The 25,387-nt window shown below is 33.7% G+C and overlaps 1 protein-coding gene across 1 annotated transcript; it reads right to left on the reverse strand.

Moving 5' to 3' along the window:
• Nucleotides 1-1,346: 1,346 nt before the first annotated feature.
• LOC123663452 (elongation of very long chain fatty acids protein AAEL008004-like) lies at nucleotides 1,347-15,728 on the reverse strand. Its single transcript, XM_045598132.1, has 6 exons — nucleotides 15,668-15,728; nucleotides 13,919-14,109; nucleotides 11,497-11,637; nucleotides 6,367-6,472; nucleotides 2,228-2,361; nucleotides 1,347-1,511 (listed from the first exon to the last, which is right to left on the reverse strand). The coding sequence occupies exons 1-6, from the start codon at nucleotides 15,726-15,728 to the stop codon at nucleotides 1,347-1,349; spliced, it is 798 nt and encodes a 265-aa protein (XP_045454088.1).
• Nucleotides 15,729-25,387: the final 9,659 nt, after the last annotated feature.

The raw sequence follows: 25,387 nt of genomic DNA on the forward strand, positions 1-25,387 counted from the left end.
TGAGTTTATTATATTGGATGTTTATAAAATATTTTTTAAAAAGAACCTCTCGACTCTTCGACCTTCTTTGTGATAAGTAAAAAAAGGTATTTTGAACGATTTTACTTTACCAGCTATTAATGATTTAATTACTTTGTTTAAGTTAATAAGTTATTGAAAATACTTTTTGTGACACAGAACTAGATATAAATTAATACAGGATATCTGTTGATTACAATGTGAGAATAAAACAACAATTTTACAAAAGGTATGAAAGAAGTAAGAAAATAAATAATAGGTCAAAGATTTATATTAGGTCTCTTGATCTCTGGCCAGTTTCGATATTCTACCTATCTCTGAATATGCTTACTAGAGATGGAAATTTGAGGTAAGTTCCATAAAAATTATATTATAAATCTCTAGTTAGTAGGCAATACCAGATATAAAAAGAATTATTCAAGGTGGCCGTTATTGATTGACGAAAGCATATTTTTAGCAGGCAGAAGATCCGCCCTAGACCATTTCTCGATCTTCTAGATTTTACCTTAGCAGTACGAACCATTTGTCAGGTCTAATGATTTACCTTTGATTTATTGCATTTCTTTTCAAAGTTGAACATTAAATACCTTTGTATTACGTTTAACATACAATATAAATAAATTAAAAATATAAGGAACTCATCATAATCTTGTCGAAAAAAATATTATTATTTTATAAAGTCAGCATATCATATTATGTAACTCTATTTAAGTAGTTTTATAACTAAGCATAAACTTAACGTCGTCGATAAACGTAAAAAAAAAACCGTGTGTGTCAGCTCCGACGCACGACTGGAGTTTACTCCTTCAGATCGACTGTCTAAATAGGCACAAAAAAGGCTTACTAGTCTAAAAAAATATTAATACCATATCAAATGGTAAATAAACGAATCAAATAACGCCCTATCGGGCTCCGATAGATGGCGTTAACAAAAACTTAACGAGGTCATTCGTTCAGTAAATTTTACTCCTCTCTTTTTTTCACTCACACTTATATGAAAATCGATTTTTAAGGAGTAAACTCCGAAAAATACACGCCGTAAATTGTACATTAACCTATAGCATAAAGTAGAATTTATGATTATATTAAAACGTTAAAAAAATATGACACAAAATGTGTTGCTATGAATATTTTTATACATAGATAGTGTTACTATTTCTCATATAATATTTAATATTGTTTCTTTTACAAGATATATAAAAAATTTATATATAATATTTTTAATCAATATTTAAATAATTAACGTAAAAACAGTTAAATTAATGTCATATAGACAATTATCTTATATTACAATATAAATTTAAATAACTAATTTAAAAAAAAATCTTTTATTTCTTTTTCTTGTATATGTACTCGTTGAGGTAAAAATCTGTGAAGAGAATCAGTATGAATATATTGTGTGGTAGAAACACAAAAGATACCCACTTCGGGTACCCGCAAGAGGGATCGAATATTACGTGGCCGAAGTGAAGGGTCAGTAGAACAAATTGTAACTGTAACAAAAAATAATACACTTACAGAGTACAGTACATAGTTTTGGACATTTTCATTTAAAAAAATAATAAATAAATAACAAACACACGTATTATAAACACACAGTCTTTTCTTTCTAGAGTGGCCGTACCAATGACTGTTAGGTAACAGTCCAATGATAAAAATATTAATAATTTTTATACTTGTGCACTTGACTCGGGCGGGAGTCGAACCCAAGAACTTGTCGCGGAAAGTAGGATAACAGTTAACTGCAGCCACAGGCCAGTAGCTGACTCGTTTAAAAAAATCAGAAGAGAAATCATCACTCGCCAGTCAATCATCATTGCACTATAAAATTACTCGATATACACTCTATTAAATTACTTTCGTAGTGATTTCGTGAGGATTTGTGTTCGATTGTTGCCCAGAATATTGAATTTAATATATACATATATGATTTATATTATGTATTATTTGTATGTATGCTTATGAGTAAAAAATGTAGCTATATAGTCCTCCCGTGACCATGGTTGCTGTAAAGTATCCGAAACGTCGGGAATCAAAAGTTAATAATAAACCGCGATAAAATCCGAAAAAAGTTGTTTCATTAAATGTAGCTATATAAGTCAGATGTTACCTATAGCATAAGCATTATGTTGCTAACCTTAGGAACAGTCGACCGTGTGTTTATGTATAGATATTTATTTATTTCTATTTGCGATATTAAATTACTCACTATTTGCAACTGGGTGATGTACTTCTTCCACCATATCCTCACCCACTCCTTTTTCACTAGTGATATTAAATAATAACTATACATAACTGCGTGGACGATCGAATTTATGAATCCTAACATGATACCGTGGCCTCCTGTAAATAATAATATTTAGTCATTTTAAGTATTTATATAATTTCAAGTGGGTGTCGTAAGAGGCGACTAAGGGATAACAAGGTTCCACTACCACCTTGGAACTTAAGAAGCCGACTGATGGCGGGATAACCATCTAACCGCTGGCTTTGAAAGACACAGGCTGAAGACGGGCAGCAGCGTCTTAGGTGCGACAAAGCCAGCCCTGCGGTCACCAACCCACCTGCCCAGCGTGGTGACTATGGGCAAAACACATGAGTTCACGTTATTTTTGGCGTAAATTTGTGGAGGCCTATGTCCAGCAGTGGACTGTATAGGCTGTGATGATATAATTTCAAAAATTGATTATTATTATTATATCCTTTTTTATTTATCTAATATATAAAATTCTCGTGTCGCGGTGTTTATAGTTAAACTCCTCCGAAACGACTTGACCGATTCTCATGAAATTTTGTGTGCATCAATATGGTAGGTCTGAGAATCGAACAACATCTATTTTTATCCCCCTAAATGTTAAGGGTAGTCAACCCCTAAATATATATTTTTTAATTTTTAGATAAATTGTTTATTTTTTATTTTATTATGATTTGGCGTTGAAAAATACATACAACCCTAAATTTTCGCCCTTCTACCACCAACCCCTTTTAAATAGCGTTTATCGGCAAGACAACGTTTGCCGAGTCAACTAGTATATAATATAACAGTATGTACAAAATCCGAGCGTCTTTTTCGCCTTCGAAGAATGATGACAGTTGAGCGAATTTATAGTCTGCACAAAATTTGTAACATTTTTTGAATGAATAAAAAAAATAAATAATTGTGTTTGCTCGCAAACGAAAACAAAACCGACTTCAATTACATCGACAAGTAATACAACGTAGATCGACGAAAAAATAGTCAAGCAACTACGCGTTATCAAAGATTACTCAAAAAGTAGTTATCAGATCTCGATAAAATTGATATGTGACCATATGATAAACATCAGCTTTCGATTAAATTAAAAATTATCAAAATCGGTACACACAGTAAAAAGTTATTATGGATTTTCGAGAGTTTCCCTCGATTTCTCTGGGATCCCATCATCAGATCCTGGTTTCCTTATCACGATACCAAACTAGGGATATCCCCTTTCCAACAAAAAAAGAATTATCAAAATCGGTACATCCAGTAGAAAGTTGTGCGGTATAATACAATGTAGGTCGACGAAAAAAGCGTCAAGTAAAAAGGCATTATTAGATATAACTCGAAAAGTAGTTGTTAGATCTTAAATAAATTTAAATGGGACCAATTGACACACACCACCTTTCGATTAAAACAAAATTTGTCGAAATCGGTCTACCCGGTCAAAAGTTCTGATCTAACATACATAAAAAAAAAAAAAAATACAGTCGAATTGAGAACCTCCTCCTTTTTTGGAAGTCGGTTAAGAAGTCCATACCAAAATACAAACATCTAAACACGGGAAGCATCTTAAATTATCTGACATGTAAATAAAGTGGAATATAAGAAAAAAACCGATGCCAACTTACATCGACAAAAAATTTAATGAGAACATAGCCGTCAGATGTGCTTTATTTAAATGGGAGCATATAATAAGCACCTGATACCGATTGAATACCGATTCGTCATAGTGGAATCTACCTACATTCCGACTTGGTGGTTGTTTCTCATTGGCCATTTTTAATTTATCATCTCTACAAATAAATAAAACTGAAGTGTCTGTTTGTAATATTAAAATAACCGCTTTTTACTAAATGCATGTGGATGTATACACGGTACATGTACCAAAATAACATTTTTTACTATTTTTGTCTGTCTGTCTGTTTGTTCCGGCTAATCTCTGAAACGGCTGGACTGATTTTCACAGGACTTTCACTGGCAGATAGCTGATGTAATAAGGAGTAACTTGGGCTAATTTTATTTTTGAAATTTATTTGTTTTATAACTCTGCCAATTGAACAATAACTTTTTTGTTAAATTCCACGCGGACGAAGTCGCGGGCACAACTGTTTAATGATGATTCAAAAGTGCTTTTGAAGCCTATTTGGATAAAGTAATGGTTAATTTCAATTTTTTATTTAACCAAATTTTCCTGAAATTTTTAACTCTCTGTTTTCTTTTACGTTTATTTTTTACCTTGTATGTTCTGTTCCTTTAAATGTAATTTTAAAAAGAGTAAGGACACCAATTTCGCATTAATAATCCCGAACGACCATTGTATGCCTGGCATTGACCTGAACTTTTCAACGCTATAATAAGAGGACACTTAAGATTTCCAAAAATGGTTATTGACATTTTTTTAAAGGACGATTACGACCGTGACCGATCACGATCAAATTACTACGAGAGGTCGAAAGGTTAAATTACACATTCAAAATAATATTTTTTATTCGGATTAATTTTTAAATCTTTGGGCCTGTTTTACCGGTTGCCGTTAAAGCTATTTGACAGATGACGGTACCACAGACAAAATATTTATATATATTATAAATATTTATTCTTTTTTACCTTCAAATTTCACTATGTCTATGGAATATTTCTATTCGCAATTGTAAATCTGAAAGTTTATTAATTGAACCGAAACAGGTTTATTGGTCAATTAGCCTATTTTACCTCATGATACTAGTCTATTCGTAACTTCTGTGCAAGATAAATTTTATTTACAACCGGTGAAACAGACCCAAAATACAACACAGCATTATTATTATTATTGATAAGGATTAACGGCTTTCACTTGTACCAAGATTAATGGCAGATTTCGTTAATTTACCGTAGAACAGAAAAAAACATGAAGGGGATTTATCGGTGCATTTGAGGTATAACGAGGAGAAATATGAAACTTATACTATATTGCAATGTTTACTTTTTACAAATATTTCACATTTAATTTTAAAGCTTTAACTTATGTTACAAACATTACATATTTTGTGCTATATAAGCATTAATTAAAATTAGCCTGACAAAAATAAGGAAAACGATTAGATATATAAATAAAAATATATTGCTAAATTGGATCACTTCATTCCGATTTTTTTTAATACTTTTTTGCGATCGTTTTGTTGTAATACTTTGTAGGCAGTTCTATATTCATTTATTGATGTATGATTGAAGCACTTGTTTTTAGGGGCAAAACTCGAGACTGGACCGGATTCGGTTAATTCTTTTCTAATACCTACTTTGTAGAAAGTTCTTGTGGAGTGAAAAATTATAATGATAGCGCCGAAAATTGGAAAATTTCAGAAAATGTTACGGTAATTTTAACTTCGATTTGACAATTCGCAAGACATGGCAACTTCTGTCGAGGCAGTTAGTATATTAAACTAGCTGACTCGGCAAACGTTGTCTTGCCGCTAAACGCTATTTAAAAATAGGTTTGGTGGTAGAAGGGTGGAAATTTAGGGTTGTATGTATTTTTCAACGCCAAATCATAATAAAATAAAAAAGAAATAATTTATCTAAAAATTTAAAATAAATTTAGGGGTGAACTACCCTTAACATTTAGAGGGATGAAAAATAGATGTTCTTCAATTCTCACACCTGCACAATATGCACACAAAATTTCATGAGAATCGTACAAGCCGTTTAGGAGGAGTTTAACTACAAACACCGCGACACGAGAATTTTATATATTAGATTGTTAGTATTTTTGTTCTAATGTATACGTGGTAAATATGTTTTACATATAAATTTATTAGTCTTTTTTTTATAAAACTAGTCCGGCAAACAGGCTAATCGCTTACCTCATGGTTATCGATTAACCGTAGCTTATAGACGCCTGTAACACCAGAACCATCGTAAGTGCGTTGCTGACCCTACCCCCAATATTCCCCCTAGGAGCTTTGGTCATCATACTCACCACAGGAACACAACACTGCTTGAAAGCAGTATTATTTAACTGTGATCTTCTGTACTACCCTAGTTAAGCTGCTCCAGATTTTGAACAGAATGTTTCCTGCTGGACCCTAAAAAGTAATTTAAGTGAAAGCTTAAAATACTATGTTACTAACCTGGCACGTATTTCGTTCCTACGTAACCGAGGAAGCACATTCCTATGTGATGATATAGATGTAGGAAGGACACTTGATTATATTTCTTTCGGAGTACGAAAAATACCTGTCGATATAAAAAGAAAACAATTATTAACTATTTTTCAACTATTATATATTAATTTTTCAAAAGCTGTTTATTTATTTGTTTGATTAAATGTGCTGGTGAGGATAGCCCATTTAACGAGGACGGATTTAGGCTATTTATTCCTCGAATTAACGCGAATCCTGGGAACCACGGGATATAAAAACAAAAATGAATCCCTAAGCGGGTTTTTTTCTATAACTTTGTAGACGTTGCTTAAAATAAAAATTAAATAATTGTGTTTGCTCGCAAACGAAAAAAAAACCGACTTCAATTACATCGACGAGTAATACAACGTGGATCGACGAAAAAATAGTCAAGTAACTACGCGTTATCAAAGATTACTCAAAAAGTAGTTATCAGATCTCAATAAAATTTATATGTGACCACACGACAAACATCAGCTTTCGATTAAATTATTAAAATCGGTACACCCAGTAAAAAGTTATTGCGGATTTTCGAGAGTTTCTCTCGATTTCTCTGGGATCCCATCATCAGATCCTGGTTTTCTTATCATGGTACTAAACTAAGGATATCCTTTCTAACAAAAAAAAGAATTATCAAAATCGGTACATCCAGTAGAATGTTATGCGGTATAAGACAACGTAGGTCGACGAAAAAAGCGTCAAGTAAAAACGCATTATTAGATATAACTCGAAAAGTAGTTGTTAGAGCTCAGATAAATTTAAATGGGACCAATTGACACACACCACCTTTCGATTAAAAAAAATTTGTCGAAATCGGTCCACACGGTCAAAAGTTTTGATGTAACATACATAAAAAAATACAGTCGAATTGAGAACCTCCTCCTTTTTTGGAAGTCGGTTAAAAATTAAGAAAAATTGGCCAAAAATGGCAAATTACAGAAATTGTTGCGATTATTTCAACTTAATATTTAGTTCTCAAGACAAGGTCTGTCAAGTAAGCTAGTACTATGATAAAAGTTAACTGAAGTATATAGCAGGAAATAGGCAAAAAAAATTGGAAAATAAGAAATAGTCTGATCAAAATCTGGAGCAGGCGGACTGAGGAAGTAACTCACCTTCCAGAAGATCACAGATAAATAACACTGCTTTTAAGCAGTTTTGTGTTCCTGTGGTGAGTAAGGTGACCAGAGCCCTTGTGGGGGGATTGGGGGTAGGGTCGGAAAAAAAATAAGTCTAATATTTAGTCAATAACGTTGCCGAGCTGACGCCGTGTTGGCGTAGCGGTTACAGTCATGGATTATACCTGTTGCGCTGGCGGTTGCGGGTTCGATCCCCGCACATGACAAACATTTGTTATTGGCCATACAGGTGTTTGCCGTGGTCTGGATGTTTTTGCAGTCTTTGTGGGTCTCCCCACCGTGCCTCGGTGAGCACGTTAAGCCGTCGGTCCCGGTTGTTATCATGTACACCTCACAGCGATCGTTACTCATACACTTCAGCCTATCGAAGTCCACTGCTGGACATAGGCCTCCCCAAGTTCGCGCCACACATCCCGTTCTTCCGCAATCTTCATCCAGCCTACGCCGGCAATCTTACGTAGATCGTCGGTCCAACGTTGCGGAATCTTCGAGGTGAAGACTCGACGGAGTCTGCCAAACGCCGCCCAGCCCAACTGAATCCTATCGGCCTCCTTCTCGAAGTTGTTGCGGCCTAGTTGGATAGTATGGCCTAGGTAAATATAATCCTGAACAACTTCGAGAAGGGTACCATCGACCGATACCGGTATCGGTATGACTTGGTTGTTAAACATAACTTTCGTCTTATCCAAGTTCATACAGAGACCGACACGTCGGGAGGACTCGTTAAGGCCGGCCAGCATTTGGCCTAACTCATCCAGCGTCTCCGCAAAGATGACAATAACGTTACTCATAGTAGGGAATATATCCGCCAACCCGCTTTGGAGCAGCGTGGTGTATTAAGCTCTGATCCCGCTCCTATATGGGGAAAGAGGCCTATGCCCAGTAGTGGAATATTACAGGCTGAAGTGTAACGTTGTCGAGCAAGAACTCGTTCATTTTAAAGTTTATTTCCAAAATGATTAGTATGTTAATTCTAAGCATTGTGTTAGAAACAATGACGCTTACTACGAATACATTAAGTACCAAATATACATATAACAGGCTTATTTATTTCATTTGAATATGTATTGTCTTTAGATCTCATAAAATGTGTACTTTGAGCCCGCGTCCGTTATATAGTACTAAATATTTCACAATTATGATTGTATTACTTAGATAAACTTTAAGGGGATTTTTACTAGCTGGTGACAAAGTTTTATCTACCATATAAACTTTTAAACTTTCTTTTTATACAGTTAAGTTAATAGGTCGTAAAAAAAGCGTACGGGGCTCACCTTTGGGTAAGCGATCAACGTAGCTTATAGACACCTGCAACACCAGAAGCATTGTAAGTGCGACCCCCCCCCCCCCCCCGAGCTTCCACTGTCGCCGTGAACAATTTTTCTACGTGACTCACCACGAATAACAATAATAATAAATAAATTTATTTGTGAAAACATATTGAATCATATTAAAATTATACTCATACACATGTAGTAGACAATTTATAACAAGGACTAAATACAAAAGGAACGTAAACGAAAAACAAGAAAAAGAGACGCAACATAAACTTATCGATTAAAAGTATTTATTTATATGTTCCCAGCATTCCTCACAAAAAGGTGCGGCTTCGGTTCAAATTAGGACTGTTAGTCCTATACACTGGTCTTCAGGACCACCATAAGTTTTGTAAGTCATTTTGGCGACATTCTGATAAAAATACACATAGACATGGATAGATACATAAACATAGAAATCTATGGATTGTATACAATAATACTTGCTGACCCCGCAAACGTTGTTTTGCCATATATGTTATTACCCCCTAAATTCCCCTCCCTTATTACTTAGGGGTATAAGAATAGATGTTGTCCGATTTTTAGATCTACCAGATATGCACACAAAATTTCATAAAAATCGGTCCAGCCGTTTTGGAGGAGTATGTTAGCTAACATTGTGCCACAAGAATTTTATATAACATATTACAAAAAAGTAGTATGCAAGTACTCTAACAAACAACGAAAAGGGAATAGGGTAAAACGATACGGCCTACTTGCAAAATAACATCTAAATCGCAGATCCTCAGTCAAACGTGACTATGGCGTCTGAGACTTCACCGAAATATCAGGTCTTTCAAAACGACAATCGCGGTTTATCTAACACATTAGTTAGAAACAGCCAATAAGACCGTCCATAAATTACGTGAGGTGTTTTTTCAAATTTTCTGTCCCTCCCTACCCTCCTGGTGAGATATCGTGAGATTTTATTCAACCCCATCCCCCAATCTCACGTGAGATTTTTCAAAATGTGGGTTTCTTACGTAAACCCGTTGAATTGTTATTGTAAAAAGAAAAAAAAATGCTTCGTGCTTTTATTTACGACTAGTTAAGACTAGTAATCAGACACAATCAACAAATCAGACAGTAGATGTATAGCGTCGAAGTATGAATGAAATTATTTTCTTTCGAACGAATTAGTGAATGATGGTAGGGCACAGCAGGAATTTCCTGCTCAAAATATGGAGCAGCCCGACTGGGGTAGTGCCTCGACCTTACAGAAGATCATAGCAAAATAATACTGTTTTCAAGCAGTATTGTGTTCCTGTTGGTGAGTAAGGTGACCAGAGCTCCTGGGGGGATTGGGGATTGGGTCGGCAACGCGCTTGCGATGCTTCTGGTGTTCTGTAAGCTACGGTAATCGCTCACCATCAGGTGAGCCTTACGCTTGTTTGCCGACCTTGCGACATAAAAAAAAAAGATCTTAATGGTATTACGATTACGCTTAAGATTAAATCTTAAGCATGTACAATCTGATTAAATGGACCAAAATAGTCAAAAAAATTTCGTTTATATCAGAAAAAAAAATTGCGTGATATTTGCCGAGCCCCCCCCCCCCTCTCCAACGTAAGATTAGATAAGATTTGACTCGACCCCCTCCCCCTCTTAAACATCTCACGTATTTTATGAACGCCCCCTAAGCAGAATTCCCAACTAGGGAAGTACCTCGACCTTACAGAAGATCACAGCTAAATTATACTGCTTTCAAGCAGTGTTGTGTTCCTGTTGGTAAGTAAGGTGACCAGAGCTCCGAATCAGAAAAATCTATATATATAAAATCTCATATCACGATGTTTGTTCGGGCTCTGAAACTACTGGACAGATTTTAATGAAATCTTGCACAAATGTTACTTTGTCCAACTTAAAATATAGCCTATCATCGTCACTTAATGATTGCGAACGAAACCACGTGACACAGGTAGTGTAAAATAATAAGTTTTTGTGTCACTGGAATTTACTCCCTACAAATGACTGCTGTAATGTTTAAAAGAATATTTCTAGCAATAGGCGTTGCGCGGTAAGATGTCGTTCTCAGGGACCAAGGTCAGATCACCCCATATTTTCCCGCAAAGTTTTTCTACAACGTGCCTTATATCTTTTCTTAAGGAAAATATTAAAAACCCTTCTTCTGTAATGTGCGCTTGTTTAAAATCAATTTAAAAACTAATTGGACTATGTGCCATAAGTGGAGCCAGCAGAATATAATAAAAACAAAACGTCTTCGAAATAAGATTACAGCTAAATAACACTACTCTAAAGTAGTGTTCTGGTCCTATCAGTGGCGTAGCGAGGGGGGGGGGGGGGGGGCAAAGGGAGTATCATGCCAAAAATGGAGGTATCACGCCAAAAATGGGGGTATCATGCCAAAGGGGCGCCAAATGGTCCGCAAAACAAAAATTGCTGGACATATTACATGGTTTTCGAATGGGAGGAGGGGACTAAAAAGGTATTATGCCCCGGGCGCGAGTTCAGCTCGCTACATCACTGCTTCCTACTGTGAATAAGATAGCCAGAGATCCTGGAGAGGGTACGGGATTAGGGTCAACAATGCACTTGCAATTCTCATGGTTTGTTTACGCCTGTTTGTCATGTGGTCAAGTATTAAAAACAAATATCAAACTCACCGTGTCAAGTAAATCAACGATTTTTATGACGTAGTACAACCATACATAATGGATTACTTTTCTCTCTACTTCATTGTCCTCGTAGTTAATTTTTTGACACCAGATGTTATAATATCCCGGTATGTAAAGCCACCTCAAGCTCTGCAAAAAAATGTACATTTTAATTTAAAAAAAATTGCCTTATTAAAACTACAATCCTGATCTAGTACCGATCAGTGTGACAGTAAAATTTATTTTCGTTCTCGGACGAATTATCATAGCATTTTATTTATTTTTTGTATAACGACCTTAAATATTCACTAGCCCGTTGGCGCAGTTTGTAGTGGCCCTGCTTTCTGTGCCGCGGGTTGTGGGTTCGATTCCCGCCTGAGTCTGGGTGTAATATTTGTATTTATATCTAATATATAAAATTCTCGTGTCGCGGTGTTTGTAGGTAAACTCCTCCGAAACGGCTTGACCGATTATCATGAAATTTTGTGTGCATATTGGGTAGGTCTGAGAATCCAACAACATCTATTTTTCATCCCCCTAAATGTTAAGGGTAGTCCACCCCTATTTTTTTTTTTAATTTTTAGATAAATTATTTTTATTTTATTTTATTTTATTATGATTTGACGTTGAAAAATACATACAACCCTAAATTTTCACCTTCCTACCACCAACCCCTACTTTTAAATAGCGTTTAGCGGCAAGATAACGTTTGCCGAGTCAGCTAGTATTTATATATGTATTATTTCTATGTATATTTATAAAAAATAAATATAGCTATAACAGTTGGCTGCTACCTGTAACACAAGCATTAAGTTGCTTACTTTAGGAACAGACGACCGAGTGTGTGTATGTTATAAGATATTTATTATTATTATTAAATTTCGAAAAGAGTATCGAAAGTTTTTTTCTCTAACCTATTTTCGTCTCGGCCAACACTAGGGTCCATTAGGTTAAGTAATTTATTATAATATTTATTAAAGCCGATGACATAATAGAAAGGCGATGTCTACCAAGACACTAGAGATTAGAGCAAAATAAAAAATATTGTTATTCATTGCATAACACTGAGTAACTACATTACCTTGCTTGTAAGGTTAGGTACCAATATTGAAATTTTAGTTGATTTGCTATCTCGATTTTTTTTCTTTCGTTAAGTGTGTGGAATCATAAACACCTTATAACGAAATAAAGATATTCAAAAATGTTTAGAATTCCTAATGTGTGGGTAACACAAAAATAAAATCGTACATATTAAATATATTCATTTCATTACATTTCACCGAAATATCGGGAGTGCAAAATGACAATATCGCTAAGTACAGAAAATGTAAAAGTGTTAATAGTGTCCGTAAAAGCTAAAAACTTATAGTCCTCATCATCATCATCATCATCATCATCATCATCAAGAAAAGTTATAGAAACAGCAATAGATAGCTCGGTATCGTCAATATTCCTAACAACTTTATGTATTACGATTTAGCCTGCAAAATCCCACTGCTGGGTATAGACCTCTTTCCCCATGTAGGAGAAGGATCAGAACTTAATCAACCACGCTGCTCTACCGCGGGTGGCTCTGGCTAGTGTAGATATTCCCTACTATGAGTTATGCTCCATATCAGGTGTCTATGATAGCAACCGAGACAGCTTAACATGTTCTCCGAGGCACAAGGACGCACATCCAAACCGGAAAGAAATATTTGTACAAATACGAATATCCATCCCGCGCGAGAATCGAACCAGTGTGAACCACAATTTTTCCCTAATGCGCCAAAATAAGTATAACTTCAATAATAATAAAACAAAGGCATCGACACAAGTGAGCTCGTAAACCTAACAATTTAAAAAAAAAAATATCCATAGATAATTTTAACTTTTAAATATTACGGTAATTCTTTCTAAAGGAGTAAACTCCAGTCGCGTGTGTGTAGATGACTCACTGATTTTTTTTTTATTATTAATACTTTTACTTGTCGCAATTATATGGCGACGAGTTAGATTATGTTAATTATGTTATTAAATTTGACAATCGAAATTCGAAAATGACAAAACATTTTTCTTGAGTTACAGTTTACAACAGCTAAATTTGTAAATAAGTTTTTATACGCCAGCGCTATTCTGGAGAGGTTTTGAACTATTATTTTTACTGCTTACAGCTGCTTTTTCCGCTGACCATACAAAACCGTTGTCCTTATCTCGACTCACTTCATCGACATTGTTCATCAAACGATTCTTAAAATATGCTTTGTACACTGTATCCTACTTTTGGTTAAGTCTTAATTAGTATTATAGCATGAGAGTAACCAAAATTTTTAAGGGTGGCGCAAAAACAAATAAAGGTAGAAACTCAATCACTAGTACAAATTAAAAATGTTTTTTATTTACCTTCACTGTCTACATTACTACAATAATAGTTACATATTTTTTTACGTACCTCAAAAGTTAAAATTACTGATAGTAATATCTGCACGATGTTGTATAATATTATTGTATTTTTCAAGTTGTAAGCTGGTCGGTTCTCCATGAATTTCGGTCCCCAGCTGCGGACGAACCGATGATACACGTATAATATAATTGCTATCGGGATCGGAGTTGATGTCAGCCAGAAATGATTTGTCCGTGGATCTAGAATTAAAAAAAGAAATACATTAATACAAACAACATTTTGAAAAGAAATGTCCACCTATACATGATATTAAACTGGCATCTCTCTCTGTTTAGGGCCTTATACATTGGGGCATACCTTATTCGAAATTACGCTTGAAAAAGATAAAGCAGTAGTTAATACAGCTCATTACTACGTAACCTTTAAATCGACAAATTTGAAAAAAATATAAGTTTATTTTGAACCACAGGACTGAAGTATAACTTTCTATCTTCACTAACTGATATCTCTCTCTCAACTTCCGTTCGTCTCGCCCGATAACACTTTTCATAACGCTCTCGTCAAGCATTCAACAGCTTACAACGCAAGGCAAACGTGGGTAAAAAGTTTTACTTCAGTAAAAAACTCGTTCACACGCAGTTACCTAACCGGGTATCTTAGGGATATGAAGCAAACGTGTCAGTACCGACACGTGACTGGAGTTTACTCCAGTATATAAGTGTATAATCTATGGTTTACTCCTTAATAACGATTACCGCGATATTTAAAAATATATTCATCTCTTTCTCACATGAGACGTTCCGCGGCAAAATGTCACTATCAGAGCAGATCTCGTCAATTCTAAGTGTTACTGTTTCACAAGATTTCGTTCCGTTAGAAGTAAACTTCAATAACAGTGTAGCTTCAATTTGATGATAAGGATATTATATAAAATATGTAAAATTTTTATGTTTGATATATTTTGTGGTTTTTTTATCGGCATCGGTAACATGACATTTAATAAAATATGGCAACAAAAGTAATCGGAAGCTAGTTGTTCGCTGAAAATAACGAAATGATAGATTAAGGGCCGATTTCAACGGTAGTGGATAGACTTTACCCTGTTATTTAATTTTAAATTAGATTGTTTTTTTTTTCTTTCTTTGTTTTTTACTTTTTTTTCTCTTTCTAATTTAGTTTTATATGCATTTTGACGTGACAACGTCTAATAAATCGATTAACGCCGGCTGCATGTACGAAAAAGGATGACTCATTGTCCCGTTACGCTTATTTTACGCTTGCGCTGCATCTATCTCTCTTTCACTCGATTGGCCTATGCGTCCGAAGAGATGGTTCGTTATGACCATTTTTTTTTAAATTGTATTTATCTTGTTCTATTTTATCTTTTTTTTGCATAGTCATTAAGTCTGTAATGTTTGTGATGTCCCAAATAAATATATTTTTCTTTCTTTCTTTCATCCCGTTAGTACCTACATATACAAATGGAGAACAGCAGGTGGTAGAAATAGGTCATTAGAACCTGCTTCACGAAAATTAAGAAACAACAACTTTTCACAACTGCAAATAGAATTATCTAATAATTATAGTGGAGTGCGATTGTGAAAAAGAATAATCTACCATAACCTCCATTATCTAGTTTGTTTCCGGAACAAAAGATGTTTGTTTACTTATTGTAATGAAATCAATGTTTAAGAATTTTAGATTTTTATACCCTATTGTTTGATGTATGAACTTAAAGTGAGGTTAACATTCTTCGATCGGTAAATCAATTATTCAACAGTTGATATGCATGTTTACCTGCTAAGTCATCGTTTAAATAGTGATAGTAATGCGTAAGGTTTTTCATAATAGTCCCCATGTCGTTGACTTCAGCTGAAACAAAAATAATGTTTGTATAAACAAATGAATATATTTCAACAAACACACAAGATTGTCTGTCCCGAAAGATGATAACTGAATGCCTGTGTTTTAGGTTATATCTGGCTGATTAAATACATTTTTTCTAGTGTTATTAGGGTCAGGGTGGAATTTTTTTCTCTATTTAATTTAGGGACTTCTATACAGGTTTGGAAGCCAAAAGTAGTAAGTAGAATCATTGCATACTACGTCGAGATAGTCAAATATAGATGGGCATTTATCTGTAAATTTAAGCAATTTTTATCTCAACAGACAATCCCCTGGTTAGTTTTTCCGTAGTTTAATATTTTTATATTAATATTTTTTGTGTTTCAACGGGGTAAAATTCAAAAACATAGGAAATAGTGAGTAAATAAGAGCCAACGGACTGTGCGTAAATATTAGTGAAAAAATTAAGTATTGTTTTTTAGATGTATTATTTAATTAAAAAATAAATTCCTCTAATATTGTCACTAAAAAGTACGTTTGTGAGGTTTTATAGATATTTTCTACTGAAAAATTGAATACTTAACATTAAGTAGTTGAGTTCTAGTTTAACTAAAGGATATGTTTACGTTGCCACATAAAACAATATACATAGGTACACAGTACACAAACATTAACAATAGCTCTTTGCGTAACTCAAACACGATACCAAAGAGAGGATGTGTTACAAATGAATTAATCAATATTGCTTTGAAGGCGAAATGTGAAATTGTTGTAATGTATAAATGTATTTAAAAACAGCAACTACTTTAAAAATCTTAAAAAATATATAAATATTATTTTTAGTGTTTTATCATCATCATCATTACAGCCTATACAGTCCGCTGCTGGACATAGGCCTCCACAAGTTTACGCCAAAAATAACGTGAGCTCATGTGCTCATAGTCACCACGCTGGGCAGGCGGGTTGGTGACCGCAGTACTGGCTTTGTCGCACCGAAGATGCTGCTGCCCGTCTTCGGCCTGTGTATTTCAAAGCCAGCAGTTGGATAGTTATTCCGCCATCGGTCGGCTTTTTAAGTTCCAAGGTGGTAGTGGAACTATGTTATCCCTTAGTCGCCTCTTACAACACCCACGGGATGAGAGGGGGTGGCTAAATTCTATAATGCCGTAGCCATACAGCACATTTATATATATTATAATGTTTAACACTATTTAATTATTTTTTTTATGTGCGTACACACAGTCGTCTCTACTTAAGGTAGGCAAATTAATGCTTGAGTAACCGCTAGCGGGATCGCGGAAGTGCAACTGCGTCCTCGTGATTCCGCCCAGGCCATTTAGAAGGAACACCCCAGGGGTTTTGTTCCTTGTCAGTCAGACATAATATATACGGTATATAACGGATTTCCCCTGGGTTGACAAACAAAAAAAAAGTCAAATTAATGTCTATGGATTATGTAACAGCCCGGTTAATATTCATACATACGTTTTTAACAAATTTACATTTAAATAGCACATTCTTAAATAAATTTATTTAATGAAATAAATATATTTATTCTATTATTTTTTAAATATTATCAACAATCCTACAAATTTTCATACCTATGTGAAAGTGAAAGAAACAACAAACTTACATACATATTTTTACCTGCTCTATACCCTCTACGAAGGGAGTTTCTTTAAATAATTTTTAAGCTAATATCTCCTACTCTTAATTTACATTCGTGCAAAATTTCAGTTTGAGTTTTTTGAGATTTCTTGATTAGTTTTTGAGTATTTGACTTATTGAGTGATTGACTAATGTAATGATTAATTGATTGAGTGATTGACTAATTGAGTGATTGACTAATTGAGTGATTAACTAATTAAGTGTTCGAATGATTGAGTGATAGGTACTTACTACCAGTTTTGTCTTTCCCCTTAAACCCATTTGAAAATATATTATTTATGCAAAAGAGCTTATTTTTTATGAATATGGAAGGGAAGCAACAAAATATAATTAATGTGCTGCGATATTTTGTATTTACCTTTTTTAACGATTATCTTACAAATAAACACTAATTGAATAACACAGAGAAGAAAATTTGTATATATAGACCAGTTGACCAGTTTTAAATATTTGTTTTTTTCTGTAAACAGAAAAACGCTTAACATAAACCCTATGTTGCATGTTATAGTACGGACGCGGAGAACGAAGAATTTCGTACATTGACCCCTCGTTTTTTGTCTTTGTCACTCGCGTATAAACATATTGCCGTTGCACTCACACAGGTGTAGTGACAGTCGTATTCACAGATTGTCAACATTTTTACAAATTTAAATTCCAAATTTAAGTCACAAGATTCATCGTTTTTCACTTTTAATTTAACCCAAAAGTTAACATTACTTATATTAAATGCGAAAGTATGTTTATTGGTGTCTTTTTTCACACAGCAACAGCTCTAAGATTTTTTTGCATATACAAAGTACAGCCACCAAATTGTACACATAGTAATATATACATACGCTAAATTAATTTATATATATATGAGTTCTTTTCTATGATTAAACAAAAAAATATTTTATTTTGTGACTAGACCGATCCACAGACAGACAGCGTAGATTTAGTGTAGTATGCAAAAAAACGAGTTCTAAGACATCCCAAATTCTAAACTCTACCGATTTTTTAAAGTTTCGTACTTTATATAAAATTTTGAGAACCACTGGCAGTAGGCAAAAAGGTCATTGTACGAAATTCTTCGTGCTCCGCGTCCTCACTATAGACGTTTCTTTATTTCTATTTAATTTAAAATTAATTATATTTCGTGTTTGAAATGGACTAAGTTAACTCAAATTTTCATCATAACATAGTAACAGACTGCAGTTACGTAACGTTCATGTTTTTCAATGTCGCGCATTGCAAGCTAACCGCTAAACTGTGAACATTTAAATTTTATTTAAAATTTTAAATGAAACGCACGACTTTAACCTCTCTTTAGGCCTCAAAGTTAGGAAACAGTAAGATAATAAAGCTAAAATTTTTTAACGCAAATTAAAAGTTATAATGATGTATTTATGTGTGTATACACAAAGTTAATGAACATTAAAAAAATCTATAAAAAATTATAGCAACATCTATCTCGCGACATACAAACTAGAGAAAACTGACGTATCCTACATCGCGCAATTAAAGTTATCAGAGTGGTTGAATATATATACAAGAACCCGACAACAACCGTCGGGGGCGTTAGCCTATCAGACACAATACCCATCTGGTCGGAGGATCTTCCCTTTGTGAGAGTGGATGAGGAACTCAACACCTTGTTCCTCAAGTCCTCGCAAAAAAAAAATTGGTAGGGGTGGCAAAATTTCGGTGGGCCTGGGCGCCAAAAAACCAGGCCATGTCACTGGGTTTATTTATTAACGTTTATCAATGTTTATATCTTTAAGTAGATATATATGCGTATATATTTTTGAATGTAGGTCTTCCTCTATGCCGTTTATTTCGTTTTCATATATTTTTTAAGATAGGTGAGAAGAGAAAGCTCTTTAGCGATGAGACCTCCCTATGATGACAGAGTATGTCTCACATTCCTATCTAACTTTTTTTTTTGGTTGGACAATAATGCATGCTTAATATATTTTAGCTATTTCCAGTGTAATGTCTTACGGCCTGTTACTGTGGGGTAATGCTACAGATATTGAGACAGTATTTATCTTGCAAAAAAGGGCTATTCGCGGCATTTAAAATCTTGGAGAGAGAAAGAGTCGAGTCTCCCTACGGGATGTTTTTCAAAAGGTAAACATATTAACAATTGCGTCGCAATATATTTATAACAATATTATGTATATTCACCAGAATATTAATTGTTTTGAAATTAATAGTACCAATAATCGCGTTGTAAACACGAGACGGAATAACAAAATTGTAACTCCAAGTTTCCGACTGCGCAAAGTAAACGTCTCCTTTCTGGGTTATGGTATGGATTATGTATATGATATAAAATCCCACAGACAATTTTGGAATTGTCCCAAGACAAATTTAAAGTTTCTATTTTAAAAAATTTAATAGATAAAGCTTATTATTCGGTGCAGGATTACATAGTTGATAAAGATGTGTGGACTTGGTGACGCTGTATTTTATGTAATATGTTACTAATTTTGTACTAAAACACAGTTTATATATTATTTTTCAAAAGAGTAACTACGAAGTTTCTTACCGATTCTTCTCTGCAGAATATACATTCCCAATCAGTGCTTTACTTTTACAAAAATAATAATTTATTTTTAAAGTTTTAATTTGTAAAATGACGATTCTAAAGTGCTCTTGGGGCCTATTTGAATAATGCTGTTTTTGATTTTGATTTTTTGTGTATTGTATTTGCACATAAAAATCATTTTTAATTGTACTCGTACAATATGTCACTGGTATAAAGGAATTGTACATAATTAAAGACATTGTCCAAAAAAACGTAAATAATCTTATTGTCATATAATGTTTACGCGAATTTCACTCAATATAATGAAACAACTTTTTCAGTTTATCGCGGTTTATTAAGTTTTTTAAATGCCCGACGCTTCGGATACTTTACAGCAACCATGTTCACGGGAGGTCCCGTTTTACACATAAATAATAAATAATAAAACATATATAAAAAAAAACGTTGACCCCATTTCAACGTTTTTATAGTTTCAGTAATATTTTTTACGTTAACTCATTCATTAAATAAATTAAACCTATTCATTTATTAGTGTGACTGAAAAACGAATTTACATAACCTTAAAAACATAATTGTTTACGCTCGCAAGCTAAACAAAACCGACTTCAATTAGCATTACCAAGTACCAAGTACGTAGTAAAAAAAATAATCAATTAAATATGGATTATTAGTTAGTTATGTATAATGTACGTTTTGTATACAATATATTTTGTATTATTTGCTAGCAATTAAAAAAAAATAGTCATAGTAAGTAAATGATATCTTATGTGCATTAAACTAGGCTATAAATCTTAACATGTACGCACAGACAGCTAAGATAAAATGAAGGTTAGTAGAGTAAGAGTACTGTTGCAGCGGTTGTTGGTAAGTTTATCCAGAGAATAGGCTACGAATAGACTTTACCAGCAGGAACTAGAATAGACCATTAACAGGCCTGTCTCTCCTCAATAAATAAACTAGAACTTTTAGATGCATATCTGCAAATAAGAGTATCTCATAAACGTAGTGGAATTGGATGGTAAAAAAAAATATGTCAAAAACTTTTATGTTCTGGATCCACCCAACACCAGTGATACAGCCTCTTAGTTTATCAATGCTTATTTAGTAGTTTATTTATCAAATGCAATCTAAAAGGAATTTCAAAAATTCTACAAATTAATCTCTGAATAAACCATTCTTGTGCAACTCGGGCGACTGACAAAGTCACGCGGCGCGACGCGGTGCCGTATCATTTGATTTTACATTATCTGCTAAATTATGCGACCAAATTGAATTCTATGAAAGACATAGTTTATCTTTATAAATTACCTTCTTAATGAAGTATTTTGCTTCCTTTATTCTTATTTCTGGCTAATAATAATGAAATAAAATCACGTTTTATTTTTTTGTCATCATTAATTCGTCGCAGAGTTATTTTAAAACTATATTATCAGGAATCAGGGTCATCAAGGATAGTTTTGATCAAAAAGAAATACTTGTTGTATTTAGTTGGATAAGGATTCATATAATGTATTTAAAACGACCTTTTCAAATAATGCACTATTTTAGAACTAACTTAATTACCATAAATAGCGATCACCTACGTCATACATAACTTTTGGGTAGCTTTGACCGTTTACGCAGCGCACGCAACATAAGCTCTCAAAAAAAAAAATAGTTTTCCCGCTTTCGTAAAATTTGTTATGAATGCTCAGCTCCTATTTTTCGAAGCGTGATGTTATATAGCTTAGACTTTCTCGGTAAATGGACTACCAACACAAAAATAATATAGATGGAATTAGCGAAATAATAATTGTGTTGGCTCGCAAAAGATAAAAACCGACTTCAATTACATCGACAAGTAAATACAACGTAAGTAGACGAAAAAAATTAAAAAACGCACTAGTCGTCACTACGATTTTCAAGGGTTTCCGTCGATTTCTCTGTGATTCCATCATCATATCCTGGTTTCCTTATCATGGTACCACACTTGGGATATATACAAAAAAGAATTATCAAAATCGGTTTATAAACGACGAAGTTATCCCCAAACATACATAAAAAATATATATACGTTCAGTAAACTCCTCCTTTTTTGGAGGTTAAAAAAAATGAAAAAAACCGCATTATAATGTTAAGTATAGGTGTTGTTAATTTAAAAAAAAAATCAATTCATATCTATATATTTGTAGGTAACATCACGAATTAGCGGATAGTAAAATGGACAAAAAACAATTATTAAATTCATTCATTCAGATTAATGGCTTCCAACAGAATTATTAAATTTAATAAGGTTACTTATATTTCAGGTATATATTTTATACAAATAAAAATATCAAAATATCTTTAAAAAACGTATAAGTATACATAATATAACGAATTAAATAATTATATAAAAAACATTTTTGAATATCATATCAAAAATTGACCGCTCCAGCGGGATTCGAACCCGCTCTAGCCAATTAAGCTATGGAACGATGTACCCGCTAGTGCGAAACTTTTGATATGATGATTTTTACTTTCAGTTTAAGCGAACCGTGGCGCCGTCTATAGTGAGTTTCTTACAGAGACCCGTAACTATTCAAAGTTTCATATTACAATGAAAATCTTTGACAGGAGACGACACCATGCTATTTTTAATATGTTCACACAAACACTTTTACTTTAAATAATTTTTACTTTAAATAATTTATTGAATAAAGTTAATCATTTAATTTTTAAATTATCTTTTAAATGAATGAATCAATAAACCTCTTATTATTAAATAGATGATAAACTTGTAACACTCAATATAAAATATTTAATAAAAAATTATAATATTTTTTTGGTCTCATTTATGACTTACCTGTCTCGTATCAAACGTGACAGCCAATTCTTTTATATTAAATACATTGTACACAAATTCTATTATATTTAATTAAATAAATAAAATATGACAATACCTGCCCGGCTTATCAAGTTATTTATAGGAATGATCGCCCTTAACGTCCGCTCCTACGGGCCGCTGTTACGAGTGTACAGAAATTGAAACAACACAACGCGACTACTACACACCTTTTACCGAAGCAAACAGGGCAAACACACAAAGTACCTAGATGATGCAGTATTTAAATATTAGCGATCGGTGGGTGTTACAAATAAAATATTATAACTTTTTCAAATAGGTATATGTCGGATTATTCATAATATACTTAAATATAAAAATTTTTGTTCGATTATTAAAATAAATAAAGAAAAACTAGCTGACCCCGCAAACGTTTCTTTGCCATATATGTTATTAACCCGCTCAATCCCCCCCCCCCCTTATAACTTCGTTGGCCGATTCTCAGACCTACCCGATATGCCCACAAAATTTTATTAAAATTGGTCGAGCCGTTTCGGAGGAGTTCAATGTTTAACACCGTGACACGAGAATTCTATATATTAGAGAAAGTAACAAATTTATCGAGTATTACTTAAAGTTAACTTGACTTTACTTTGTAGTACTTAAATAATAATAGTATTTACTTATTAATATCACCTATCAAAAATGCGTCCCCTCGCCAGTCCGTCAAACTCTGTAGTGGTAGAGAGTGGGTAATTTTAATTACTAACTATTCATTAAAACAAGTTTCTATTCCGTGTACTTATATTATAATCCTTCCAACGTAACAATTGTTTTCAAGCATTTTTACCCTTAGATAAAAGTACCAATATTAAATTTATACAAATAAATCAGTCAAGGTTCTGGCGAATTAACTTGAGATTGATATAAAGTTAATTCGCTTAAGAAAACCTGAACGAAAATTTCTTCTACAACGAAATTTTGGTCTGGACTCACTCACTGATTTGAAAAAAATGAAATGGAGATGATGGAGAAATTGGGTCGGCAACGCGCTTGCGATGCTTCTGGTGTTGCAGGCGTCTATAAGCTACGGTAATCGCTTACCATCAGGTGAGCCGTACGCTTGTTTGTCGACCTAGTGGTATAAAAAAAAAAAAAAAAACATCGATGATTTAGTAGTAAGATTTTGTTTCACTTTTAACGCCATTATAATAGTACTTTGGATTAGACACTACATTTTATGATTCCTAAATTTTTATTTGTTTTTATCTGTGCTATCTGGATTCCAGATAGATCTATCTGGATATAATAGTTTACAATAACTTTCTATACAAATCATCGTTTCGCCCCAAGTTCGTATTTGATAATCCCGGTTTTCCACAATCCTCATCAAACCTATGGCTTCAAGTTATGCCTACTACAAAACTCTTCATACATTAAAATCCCTCATGTTTTTTCGTTTCTTCGTCCCATCTCCATACTTTCTTTCTTGTCCAAAATTTTGCGTATTATTTCACCAGATAGCAGACACGACCTTTTAAACATTTTTTAATGTGGTTTTCGGACAGATCAAAGTACGACTACTGGCTTAATCTTATTGAACATATTCTTGATATGAATGATTAGCATCCGATAATGTTACGTCGCTTAATTTAAGAAATGCGTTCAACAATGTTTATAAAGTTTTTATAATAGATGCATTATTTGTCTTAAATTATTTAATTCCTAACATAACTGGTTCCCAAAATGGTTTTCAAAGTGACTTATGTAGACGCCGAAATATAACTTACGATACTATTTTGTTTTCTGATTGGTGCAAGATCTAACCACCTCGTGTAGCGGTACGTGTAGTTGCCTAAACCATTAACTGTTTGCGGGTTCGATTCTTGCTCGGGATAGATGTTTGTATTTGTACAAATATTTCTTTCCTTATGGGTCGCCCACCGTGCCTCGGAGAGTACGTTAAGCCTTAGGTCCCAATTGTTATCATAATTACATGATAGCGATCGTTACTTATAGTAGGGAAGATATCCGCCAGTGGAACAGCTTGGTGGATAAAGCTTCAATCCTTCTCCTACATGGAGATAGAAGCCAATGCCCAGCAGTGGGGTGTTACAAGCTGAATCGTATGGTGTCGTATTGCAATATCTAAACCGGATTGTCATAAAACAGCATATTGTCTCCGTTTTTCGGAATCCTTAATCTTATTACTTTCCGGGTAACTACTCTGTAGGATGATATACTCCATAACAAGCTCAGCTAAAAGTTATACGCATTGATTGGAGACCTAATATAATTATCGACGGAACCTTGTCGACAATTTTCTTGTTTTATTGGATTGTCTGATAAGCGACGTCTAATAAAATATTTGCGAAATCTTTGTAAATGTATATATAAATATTATTTTATAACGGAACTTTTTAAGTTTACAATACATAACAAAATTAGTTATTTCGAGATGTGTTGTAGGAGTAACAAATAGTTAATGTATGAAATGGTTTTCATAATACCTAACATGTGTCCGCCTACCAAACTCCGACGGTAAAATACCGGTACAACATGCTGAGGTTAAATGTCATTCATTGTAGTCCGCCGTTTCGTCGGCGGTCAGTGGTCACCCCATTTCTATATCTATACAAACAAATAAAATTGGAGTGTCTGTTTGTAAAAA

Source organism: Melitaea cinxia, chromosome 20 (assembly GCF_905220565.1).
Source record: "Melitaea cinxia chromosome 20, ilMelCinx1.1, whole genome shotgun sequence".
NCBI classification, from domain to species: Eukaryota; Metazoa; Arthropoda; class Insecta; order Lepidoptera; family Nymphalidae; genus Melitaea; species Melitaea cinxia.

Bases quoted from the DNA above. Each gene is read 5' to 3' on its own strand.
- LOC123663452 (XM_045598132.1), bottom strand. From the start codon at position 15,728: ATGGGGACTATTATGAAAAACCTTACGCATTACTATCACTATTTAAAC. The intron at 14,110-15,667 runs GTAAACATGCAT...TTTTAATTCTAG, and splicing joins TTTAAACGATGACTTAGCAG to ATCCACGGACAAATCATTTC. The intron at 11,638-13,918 runs GTACGTAAAAAA...ATTTTTTTGCAG, and splicing joins CAGTAATTTTAACTTTTGAG to AGCTTGAGGTGGCTTTACAT.